We start from the raw sequence: 12,591 nt of genomic DNA on the forward strand, positions 1-12,591 counted from the left end.
CAGGGGGGGGTGCAGAGGTTGTTAAACATTTACCAGCACACCACTGCCTCCACCCACCCCCTCCGTCCACCAACCGGCCGGGCCCCTCTGAATTCAAATCATAGCGCCTCACCTCGAACTCGCTCCATGTGAAAGAAGCGCAGCAGCAGCAGTCTGCAGATCGCCTCCCTTCGGGCCTTCCCTCCCTGTATCCCGCCCTCATCTGACGTAACTTGCGCGAGGGCGGGACACAGGGAGGGAAGGCCTGAAGGGAGGCAATCTGCAGACTGCCGCTGCTGCGCTTCTTTCACATGGAGCAAGGTCGAGGTGAGGCGCTATGATTTGAATTCAGGGGGGCCCGGCCTGGTGGTGGACAGAGGGGAGTAAGTGGAGGGGGGGCAGCGACGACGACGATGACCTCGGGGGGGGGGGGACCCGGGCGAAGCCTTTCCCCGGGCCTGGCCCAGTCTCTCGGCGGCCCTGCTAACCTCTCCACCCATCCTGGACACTACACTTCCCTCTCTCTCTCTCTCTCAAAGATGCCAACACAGCGGTTAGCCAAACTATGAAGGTTAACTTTTGAACTAGAAAAGGCTCCAAGCACAGGTTTCTGTGGAGAACTCCTCCCAGGCTGTGAACACTAGATTCATCATAGGCTGAGGGAAAAGAAACACAGCAACCATGTTATACTCTTCCCTCCCCACCCTTGGGAACTTCTTTATATCACATTCAGAACTGCATAAAGCAAGAAATTCTGTCCAAGAATACTGTGCAGCTCTGTCACAAGGCAATGAAACAAAGGAGTTAGTTGGTTAGGTCTGTTTAAGTCTAAACATGTTATTCAGGTCAGGAAGCACGCTGTCTTGTGCAACTGTTTTTGTTTTTTTTCTGGGTAGCTATGTACAATTACAACATTGCTAGCAGGCAAGTCCACATAACCTGTATCATTCCACTTTGTAATTCTGTTCCTTTTCTTTCTTTTGAAATATAGAAACAGAGCAGAACATGATGGCAGATGAAGATTGCAGAGCTCCTCTTGCTTGCCTATGTCCCCCTCCTGATATAATCTTACAGACTTCTATTTGATCTTCCCTATTTGATCGTCTGCTTTTGCCACACTTCCCTGCAGCTAAGGATCCTGGGTGTTCGTGCCATGCTTTCTTAAATTCCAATACTGTTTTCACCTCCTCCACTGGGAGGTCTTTTTATCTGTAGAATAGGTCGTATGTAATTTTTACCTCCTATTTTTTTGAAGTACTTAAATTTAGGAATACTCCCATTGTTTTCTAAAGTTAAAGTTAAATTACGATAGGGAAGGTGAGGAAAACGGGAACATTTTTTGTTTAATTGTATTTTCTTACTTTCTGGGTTAGGTGTGAAGTGATAGAGAAGTCAGAGTAAAACACTGACATGAAATATGACATTCTATGCCTTACCCAGCTGACGTCTAATCATAAGTGAATGCTTGCCTTGTTTTTCCTTTGTTTACTAGGTTCATGACTGTTCCATTGCAGGGTGCACTGTATACTGCTAACTGCCTTCAGGTGACTATAGCACAAGAGCAGTGAATCAGCATGCCACTGTTTTCCTTTGTTTCTATACATACACTTCTGTTTGTTATTGCTTCTACTTCTGTAAAGATGATGGTAAACTGATTTTCTTCTTTTTAGACTGCAGTCTCCAGTATTTTAGACTTTAACATATGGCTGTTGTATATCTGAATAACATATTGGTGAATTCATTTGCACAACTTTGAGCTCCTCAGCAAAGCCCAACACCTCCTTTGCTTTTCTATGCAAGCAATTGTCACAGCGTCACAAACAGGGCAGGCGGCACCATGGCACTCACCTTCCATCACACACAGAACACTCCAATATATCAACACTTGACAAATTATCCAATAAAAAGTGGAATTTATTATGGCTACGGCATTCCGTTACTTACATATGCAAAAATGGCAATTGCATCTTTGCCAATGCCCTTTTTGCTGCCTTCTGTGGCCACCCCCCTCTCTGCCCCTTGGACCTCCCTTCTTCATACATACATCCCAACCCTCCCCCTCTAACCTTTACTGCCTTCCCTTAGAAACATAGAAACAGGACAGCAGGTAAAGGCCAAATGGCCAACCAGTCTGCCCATCCTCTGTAACCCCTAACTCTTCCTTTTTTAAAGGGATCTCATGTGCTTATCCCACGCTTTCTTAAATTCTGACACAGTCCTCAACTCCACAACCTCCACCGGGAGACCATTCCACATTTCCACCACCTTTTCTGGCGTAGGAAGGGGGGGCGGAGGGGCGGTCCGCCCCGGGTGCATGCGCTCGGGGGGTGCCGGCCCCGCTGGTTCCCTGCTCCCTCTGCCCCGGAACAGGTTACTTCCTGTTCCGGGGCAGAGAGAGCAGGGAACCAGCGGGGCCGACGCAGCTCCGAGTGACGTGCACTCGGGGCGGATCGGCCCTCCCGCAGGTAAGAATGCGGTCCGGGGGGTGCGCCGCAGAGGGGGGGGGTCGCGCCATGCTGCACCCGGGGGGGTGCGCAGCGGCGACCCGCCCCGGGTGCCATTAGCCCTCGCTACGGCACTGCTTAGATTCCTCCTAAGCCTATTCCCTCTTAACTTCATCGTATACCCCCTCATTCCAGAGTTTTTCTTCAGTTGAAATAGGCTCACTTCCTGTACATTAATGCCCTTGAGATATTTAAACATATCTATCATATCTCCTCTCTCCCTCCTCTCTTCCGGGGTATACATTTTGAGGTTCAAAAGCCTGTCCCTATATGTTTTGGGTTCAAGACTGCTTACCAATTTTGTAGCCACCCTCTGGACCGACTCCATCCTATTTATATCTTTCTGTAGGTGGGGTCTCCAGAATTGCACACAGTACTCTAAGTGGGGCCTCACCAGACACTTATATAAGGATACTATCACCTTTAAGGTCATCAAACACAATCCCCCCCAAGTCCCTCTCTTCCTTCATAAACAGAAGCACTTCACTCCCTATATTGTACCGTTCCCTCAGATTCTTGTGACCCAAGTGCATGACCCTGCATTTTTTAGCATTAAGTTGCCAAATATCGGACCATTCCTCCAGCTTCATAGGTCCTTCATCATGTCATTCACATCCTCAGGGTGTCCACCCTGTTGCAGAGTTTGGTATCATCCGCAAAGAGACAAGCCTTACCAGACAGCCCTTCCACAATATCGCTCACAATATACATCTTCCAGTCTTTGGTATCCTTGGTCGCTCTCCCACTTTTTTTGTTGTATCTACCGTGGGGTGTTTTGAGTTCTCCATCTCTTGGCGGATTTCTTCTTACATATACCCCTGAACTCGACCATGGCTTTCCAGAGCTGGAATGATGTCCTAACTTATAGTGATGAACATTTAAACAAAATACTACAACACCTAGACAACCTATCAGTAGTACTTCCCCTTTCCTAGCTATCTTGTGGATGTCTTCAATTAGGTCTCTGTCCATTTCCTCTGACTGTGAAGGTGACATGTGTATTACTCTGATATAAATACATTTTCCTTTCCCTCTTTCCAGTTTAACCCACAGTGCTTCTTCCGTACCCCATGTGTCCTGCAGTTCCGTCACTTTAATATCATTCTTAGCATATAATGCCACTCCTCCACCCTTTTTCCCCTACCCTGTCCTTCCTGAATAGATTATAGCCAGGTATAGCTATATCCTAGTCATAAGAAATAGTGGAATTAGAAAAGGTACAGAGAAGGGCGACGAAAATGATAAAGGGGATAGGATGACTTCCCTATAAGGAAAGGCTAAAGTGGCTAGGGCTCTTCAGCTTAGAGAAAAGGTGGCTGAGGGGAGATATGATACAGGTCTATAAAATAATGAGTGGAGTTGAACAGGTAGATGTGAAGCATCAGTTTATGCTTTCCAAAAATACTAGGACTAGGGGGCATGCGATGAAGCTACAAAGTAGTAAATTTAAAACATGTAACTAAACTCTGGAATTCGTTGCAGGAGAATGTGGTAAAGGTGGTTAGCTTAGCAGAGTTTTAAAAAGGTTTGGACGGCTTCCTAAAGGAAAAGTCCGTTGACCATTATTAAATTGGACTTGGGGAAAATCCACTATTTCTGGGATAAGCAGTATAAAATGTTTTGTACTTTTTTGGGATCTTGCCAGGTGTTTGTGACCTGGATTGGCCACTGTTGGAAACAGGATGCTGGGCTTGATGGACCTTTGGTCTGTCCCAGTATGGCAATACTTATGTACTTATGTTCTCCGTGAACCATGTCTCCATGATTGCCACTAAATCCAAGTCTGCTTCTATCTTTGTAGCTTCTAGATCTAGAAGTTTGTTTCCCATACTACAGGCATTGGTATACAAGGCTCTCCAGATGTTACCCTTTTTTTGCCTCTTCTATAGAGGCATTCAATGTTCTACCTTCCTTGGGGTTATCTATGGCTTTGGGGTCTTTTATTTATTTGTTACATTTGTATCCCACATTTTCCCACCTATTTGCAGGCTCAATGTGGCTTACATAGTACCGTAAAGGCGTTCACCAAGTCCGGAAGAGAAACAAATACATGGTGATTTTGTGGTCGATTAAGGTTCAGGCACAATGGGGATCGAAGAGAGGAGAGGTTATATAGTGTCCATTACGAGCTTTGGTTTTGCTGTGTTGCAGAGTGTAGGCATTTATGTTGGGTCGGTAGGGTATGCCTTTTTGAACAGGTTGGTTTTTAGTGATTTCCTGAAGTTTAGATGGTCGTAGGTTGTTTTCACAGCTTTTGGCAGTGAGTTCCATAGTTGTGCGCTTATATAGGAGAAGCTGGATGCGTAGGTTGCTTTGTATTTGAGTCCTTTGCAGTTTGGGTAATGGAGGTTTAGGTATGTTCGTGATGATCTGGTTGTGTTTCTGGTTGGTAAATCTATGAGGTCTGTCATGTAGCCTGTGACTTCGCCGTAGATAATTTTGTGGACCAGGGTGCAGATTTTGAAGGTAATACGTTCTTTGATTGGGAGCCAATGCAGTTTTTCTTGGAGGGGTTTGGCACTTTCAAATTGTGTTTTACCAAATATCAGCCTGGCTGCTGTGTTTTGAGCAGTCTGGAGTTTCTTTTTGAGTTGTTCTTTACATCCCGCACAGATTCCGTTGCAATAGTCTGCATGGCTTAGTACCATTGATTGGCTTAGTACCATTGACTGTATTAGGTTACAGAATATTTCCCTCGGGAAGAAAGGTTTTTATTCGTTTAAGTTTCCACAATGAGTGGAACATTTTCTTTTTTGTGGAGTTCACTTGGCTCTCAAGTGTAAGGTTGCGATCGATTGTAACGCCGAGTATTTTCAGGCTTTCTGAGATAGGGAGGGTGTGGTCTGGGGTGTTTATGGTTGTGGGTTTGTACGTATTGTGTTGAGATGAGAGGATGAGGCAGTGTGTTTTGTCAGTGTTCCGTTTCAGTTGAAATGAGTTTGCCCATGAGTCCATAGTGTTCAGAGCGAGCTTGATTTCATTGGTGATTTCTGTCAGATCATGTCTGAAGGGAATGCATATTGTGACATCGTCTGCGTAGATGAATGGGTTGAGACCTTGATTGGATAAGGACCCATCTTTAGCAATTTTAGTTTAAAGCCCTCTTTAGTACTTTAGCCAGTCTGTTGCTAAAGAAACTCCGTCCCTTCCTTGATAGATGGACACCTTCTGCTACTCCTGATCTATCCTGCCTACAGCAACCTGCAAACCCTTTCTTCTGAGCCCATCCCCCCTCCCCTTTCCCTCCTCCTAATACTGCCTTCTCTAGCCATGCTGGGCTGCCATGTCTAGGTCAGCTTCTTTTCCTGTAGCCTAGTTCTCTGGGACAGAAACTCAGCACGAAGGCTCTTTTCATAAATGAGGTAGGCCATCGGTATATTATTTACATTCCTTTTTTGCAATTATTATCAGGTTACTTCATTATGGGCTTCTAACTGGCACCTTGCACATCTAACATACAGCTCTCTTGCACAACTTTTAATCCAAGATACTGTTTCCAAATAGGCAAGAATGTTTCCCTGCTCTCAGCTTGTATGACATTCACTTGAACAGACTATAGCCTATGGCTTTAAACAGACCACTTTTAGTTAAGTTGTACAACAAACTTACTGTTGCATGCATAACTTAATCCAAAGTGCATTTACAAATGACCAATGAAGCATCACTAATTCTTTTTTGCATAGTCGTACTTTTTTTGTTCATTCAGATTCTGACTTCTTCCTTTCACATCCTTTACCATTTGTTTTTTAATGTTTTTCTAAGTCCACTGGCTACTCTGATTCAGACTTTCAATATTAGATTTTAATTTTATACAGACAATAGTCTTCTTATTTTTCCTCCTTCTCCTTCCCATATCAATCTTCTCCCATTACAATCATGCTTAATCATGTTACACCTTTATTCCTGCGTCTCCACTGGCTTCTATTCCCATTTCACATATTTTTCAAAATCCTTTGTTTGGCTCATACGGCTTTTCACTTTGGATCTCCATCTTATCTAGCCTCTGTCATCATCCCATATACCCCCTCTAGATTGTTACAACCCTTGGACTCTAACCATGTGGTTCTCCCTTCACCTAAAAATGCAATCTAGAATCCATAAGACATGCAGCTCTTTATTCTGAAGCCCCCAAATTATGGAACGGCCTCCCCCCAATTTATAGATTGAGACATCTTTTTTTTTTTTTAGAAACTTAAGACTCTATTGAAGATGTACTATTTTAATTTGGTATTTGGTACAGAAGCTTCAGAGGGTGGGGATGTTTTTTTTGCCTATATGATGTCTTTCCTTTCCCTTATATGAATCTTGATCGGTTTTTCTTAGAATGAATGCTGCTGTCCTATCAGAATTTGTAGTTCTTTTCCTTGACTTTATGTATTAGCATGTAATAAATAGAAATAAATCAAAATGTAGAAAAGAAAATAAGAAGATACCCTTTTTATTGGACTAACTTAATACTTTGTTTGATTAGTTTTCGAAGGTAACCTTCAGATCGGAAATAAGCAAATGTTGACAACTATCAGAATATATAAGTGAAACACAAAAGAATTCCAATGACAGTCTCACAGAAAGAGAGTGGGGTGGATTAGGTGAAAAACAGGGAGAACTGGATGGGTGAGAGACGGGGAGAGATGGATGGCTGATATATATCATTCAATGTAAAAAGGACGGGAACTATATTGGAGAAACAAGCCAGATGCTAAAGACAAGGCTCAATTTACACAGACACAATATTGAGCATTCCAATGCCAGCCAGGATGCCACATCTGTAGGACAGCACTTTACAAAACCAGAACACTGCATTAATGATCTTATGGTAAGAATACTAAAAGGAAATTTTAAGGCAATCGAGGAACGTAAGATCTTTGAAGTCAAAATGATGAAATATTTTGACACCCACCAGATAGGATTTAACAATGATATGGTTTTCTAGCCCATTATAAACCATAAAATTCTACTGCTTTGTCACTCTCTTTTCTACCATCCATCTCTCCCTGTCTCTCACCCACTCAGCTCTCCCTATATTTCACCTAACCCATCCTACATTCACTTACATATTCTGATATTTGCTTATTTCCGATCTGAAGAAGGGTTATGTATTAAGTTGTTCAATAAAAATTAAAAAGGTATCATCTTATTTTCTTTGTTTTGATTTATTTCTATTTACTATCTTTAACAGTGGACTAACACAGCTACCACACCACTTTACTGTATTAGTAGGTAAACCGCCTAGACCTGTTTCCCAGACAAGGCAGTATAGTACATGTGGAATGAACAATAAACAATAATTATAGTTTCTCAGTTGTTGCTTTGGCTTAACTATCTCTGCCTATCCCAGATTTTAGCTTCTAAGTTAATCTATTCAGGAGATAATTTCCCATGAGTCCTTGGTCATAATATCCCCAGCCCACATATAGTCCTCTGACACAACCTTGAACTTCTAATGAGCTCATATCCTCCATCGGTAACTACCAATACATCCTACTAGCCAAGCCCTTGAAATAGCATCCATTCTAAAAAGCTAGCAGGTATTAAATTTTAGGCCTCGGCAATCGTGTGCCGAAGAGTCTTCCACACTATTTGGCATGCATCCACTAAATCCTTATTTGCATCTGAAATTCATTCATTTATATATATACATTTAGTGCTAACATCTTTTTGAAGTAGTTTAGAATACATACAGAGGTTTTTATCCAGAGCACGCTGTTTAATGTGCATGCTAAGTCTGAAAGGGTCATTTTCTTACTATGAACATTGCTGCACAGCCAGAGGGCACTTTTTTGTGTGTGGCTTCACTTAGAATATGGCTTTAGGAAAAAGTACCTAAACAGACTTGCATTTTTTCTGTGGTAGATGAAAACAATCCCCAGGATTCTATATATCACACCGAGATTTCAGTGCGGAAATGAAAGCTAATCAGCGCTGATAATTGGATGTTAACAAGGAATTATCAACACTAATCAGCATTAATTAGAATTTATGCATCCTGCTGTCTTAAGTGTATTCTGTAACATAGTGCACATAAATTCTAAGTCGCATTGTTGAAACGTGGGTGTGGTTATGGGCGTGAAAGGGGCGGGTTGTGGGCGTTTCTAAAATCTATGCTCATTGGTATAGAATACACCAGCTCTGCACCTAATTTAAGCGTTGGGATTTACACCAGGTTTTAGTTGGTGTAACTGACTGTGACTAAATTTAGTTGTGTGGACCAGGGCTCAGCATATTCTATAAACCGCACAGAAATTTAAATCTGTTCTATAAAATTTAGGCATACTTTTGAGAATACGCCTCAGCGTATTTTTTTTCTGCATGGAATTTTCAGGCGCCACATATAGAATCTAGCCCAATGTGCTTAGTTTTGAAAAATTAAAAAGTATGCATGCTGTAACAATCCCCACCCTAATCTCACTCCCAGGAACACCTCCTCCCTATGCTATTAAAAATACCCTTTCTGTGGTCTGACATGCACACACCTTCGCAAATGGTGTGAAATTTCCAAACAACCCTTTTAACTGTGTAAATAGCCATTTCCATAGGTAAATGACCTTTAAAAAGTATCATTTCTGTGCACAGGCCGCTAGCTACATTTATGATCTGATGCTGCTACAAAGGGATTTGGGGAACAGCTGAATAAACACAATTTGGTGAAATGCATAAAAGAAAAATGATACCTCGTTCAAATTTTAATCTCTCGTACAACCGTAGCTGATCATCAGGTACCAGTGAGGCAATCTGTAAAGAAATATAAAGAACTGATGTTATGCTAAATCTTCATTTATTGTACAGCAGAGAAACAATGGGCTCCTGGCTGTTTAAATTGCCTGTCCAGGACTACACAGACATTTTCAGTGGCACTCAACCAGATAGTGCCACTGAAAATACCTGGTTAGTACTCAAGCTGAAACCAGCTATTTGGGGGGCATTCTTCACTGGCTTCCTATCCGTTTCCGCATACAGTTCAAACTCCTCTTATTGACCTATAAGTGCATTCACTCTGCAGCTCCTCAGTACCTCTCCATTCTCATCTCTCCCTACATTCCTCCCCGGGAACTCCGTTCACTGGGTAAATCTCTCTTATCTGCACCCTTCTCCTCCACTGCGAACTCCAGACTCCGTTCCTTTTATCTTGCTGCACCATATGCCTGGAATAGACTTCCTGAGCCGGTACGTCAAGCTCCATCTCAGGCCGTCTTCAAATCTAAGCTAAAAGCCCACCTTTTTGATGCTGCTTTTAACTCCTAACCTTTATTCACTTGTTCAGCACTCTTATTTTATCATCCCCACTTTAATACTTCCTTATCTCTTGTTTGTCCTGTTTGTCTGTCCTAATTAGATTGCAAGCTCTGTCGAGCAGGGACTGTCTCTTCATGTTCAAGTGTACAGCGCTGCATACATCTAGTAGCGCTTTAGAAATGAGAAGTAGTAGTAGCATTCTGGGGGCCGTGTTGGCACTTAACTGGTTAAGATATAACTGCATAAATAGGACCATATAAAACGCAGTCTTATCTTTATGCGGGTTCTTTATAGCTGGTTAAATGCTGAACATCACACTTAACTAGCAATGTTTTAGCCAGCTCCTTATACTGGATATTCAATGCCGGAGTCCAGAAATGACCCAGTATTGAATTGCAGGGTTTAATGCTGGTGGCGGTCAGCAAAACTATGATTGCCGCTGGCTGAATATCGGGCCCAATGTAATTTTCATTCAGCACTAAGTTTATTCATGGACAGCAAAGAAATACCTGCCTATCTTGAGCAACCTGAGATTTTCCTGTTAACAATGAACGCTGAAGAATGCAGAGTAATTTTTCCAAAGAATTTCTGTGAGCAAAGCAGTGCTTTATATGAAGAAACTGATTTTTATAAAATTCCCTGCTAGATACGCACATGAAGTTACACATGTACAGCCTGTACATGGATAACTTTACTCAGCAGAGGAATTCCTGGAGGCAGGGCTGAGGGGAGGTTTCTGTTCATACATGTGCATATGAGTGCAAAAGTAGTCCTGATAGTGCATGTGTGGTCAAGACCATGTGCAAATGAAAGTGTGTAAATTCTCTGGGGTACTTCTGAAAATGTGGCTAATGTTTATGCAAAAACAAAACACATGTCCATAATAATAAAATTATATTTTGCATAATTTGCAAATTTCTAATGGTAGCATGTGCATTATTATATAAATATGACTCCACTATGTGAAGAATTAATCTTATATGAAGCTACGGTTCATACCCAGGCATTTGGGCTGCTTATTTGTTCAGGACACAAATTATAGAAAGTGCAATCAAGAGATCTGAAAATGTGTCATAAATTTTGAAACATCTGTACGCTCATAAAAAAAAATTGTTCTCAGCTTAGTCAGTCTGCCTTGGGACTTGGAGCATAGTTTTTCTAGTCCAAGTTAATTTGAGTACAGGAACAGGCCATTTCTAATCTTCCCTCATTTGGCAGGATTGCAACAAAATCTCAACAAACAGGTTTCTAGGATTAATGGGTGGGTAGAATATCCCTTCTATCATTTAGTGGAACGAAAACAAAATGCATATGTTATGAAGGTGCTTCTTTCGACTTTATCAACAAATTTGTTTCCTACTCCTTGTACTTGTAGGATTTCAAAGATCTAAGTGTTTCAAGGGGCAATTTCAACTTGGTTGATTAAAATGCCAATTAGAATGGAATGAATGGCCCCATTTGGCATTCCTCCCAGAACTGTTCGGCATTATCTATTGCACTACATGTGTCAGTCCAAAAGTAGAAAACAGTTTCTTTTTCTCTATTATCCAGGGTCACTTTTGCAGTCATGGCACCTATCTGCCATCTGGCTATCTCCCCATTTACCACCCACCTGCCTAGCGAGCCTATGATACCATGTGCTCTTTGATAAACTGGGCAGTGTGTTGGATTAGAGAAGGAAAGACTGCTTATGATCATGATTTGTATAGCACGTACCAGATGTACATAGAGCTATACACAAACACATAATAAACAGCATAGGCAGTGGAATGGGGTGAGCAACAAGGGCCATGGCCCCACCAACATTTTTGCTGGCAGAGGCCCTGAGATTGATTGATTTATTTGGCCCCTTCAACCAGAAAATGTGCTGCTCTATTTGGGGGTGGGCTTAAAGGTAATAAATAGAAATAATAAAAAAAGAAAATAAGATGATCTTTTTTATTGGACTAAATACATTTTTTGATTAGCTTTCAAAGGCAATACCTTCTTTCTCAGATCAGAAATACGGGGGGGGGGGGGGCTTGAGATTTCTCTGTTCGGCCCCTCCTACCAGAAAATGTTTCACTGCTTCTGACAGTCCTTATTCTTTGTAGCTTGCAATGTACTCAAGACAGACAGACAGACAGACAGACAGGTATGCCATACAATGAAAAACAAGTAGAAGACCCTGGGTAAAACAGCACGACCTTGCCTAAGCAGATCTATAGTAATTAATTTTTAATATTTGGTACTTTGTAAACCGCTTTGACACGTTCTCGAAAGAGGCTGTATATCAAGTAAATAAAAGATAAATGATAGATGGGATTACACTGAGGACATCCAATTTTTAAGTGCATAACTGGACATGACATCTTGACTGTGGAAATGTTTTGAGGAAAACCCTCATTAAACTGTTGCTAATCAACCTTTTCTTGTATTATGTGACATAGGTATGGAATATCTTTCAGCTCTAGTTAAAAAAAAAAACAAGACACAGGGGCATGTTTACTAAAGGTCATTGAGCACTCAGTGGTAAAATGCACCCATTTAGGCCACCTAAAACCAGGCCTAAATACCTGCACTTAATTTTAGGCACATATTGGGTGTATTCCATAATAGTGCACATAGGTTTTCAAAACGCCCACAACCTGCCCATTCCACACCACCTTTTCGGCTGCACGCATTAGAATTTATGTGCACCGCATTATAGAATACACCTAGAAAGTTCTGCATGCACATTCTAATTAAAGCTAATTAGTGCTGCTAATTGGTTAAGTACCAATTATCAGTGCTGATTGGCTTGTTAATTAATTAAACTGTGCACGTAATGTGGATATGCGGCCAAATTAGCGTGCACAACGTAAAGTGCCATTTATAGAATTTGGGGGTAAGCTAG

General features: G+C 41.8%; 1 protein-coding gene across 1 annotated transcript in view; it reads right to left on the reverse strand.

Annotated features, from left to right (window-relative positions):
• The window catches only part of RNF144B (ring finger protein 144B), a 163,123-nt gene that overhangs the window by 22,172 nt on the left and 128,360 nt on the right, over positions 1-12,591 (reverse strand). Inside the window, exon 4 of the mRNA XM_030211598.1 lies at positions 9,155-9,215. Within this exon, the coding sequence (XP_030067458.1) occupies positions 9,155-9,215 (61 nt within the window). The remainder of the gene's footprint in view (positions 1-9,154; positions 9,216-12,591) is intronic.

The sequence above is a fragment of the Microcaecilia unicolor genome, chromosome 1 (assembly GCF_901765095.1).
Source record: "Microcaecilia unicolor chromosome 1, aMicUni1.1, whole genome shotgun sequence".
Classification (NCBI taxonomy): domain Eukaryota; kingdom Metazoa; phylum Chordata; class Amphibia; order Gymnophiona; family Siphonopidae; genus Microcaecilia; species Microcaecilia unicolor.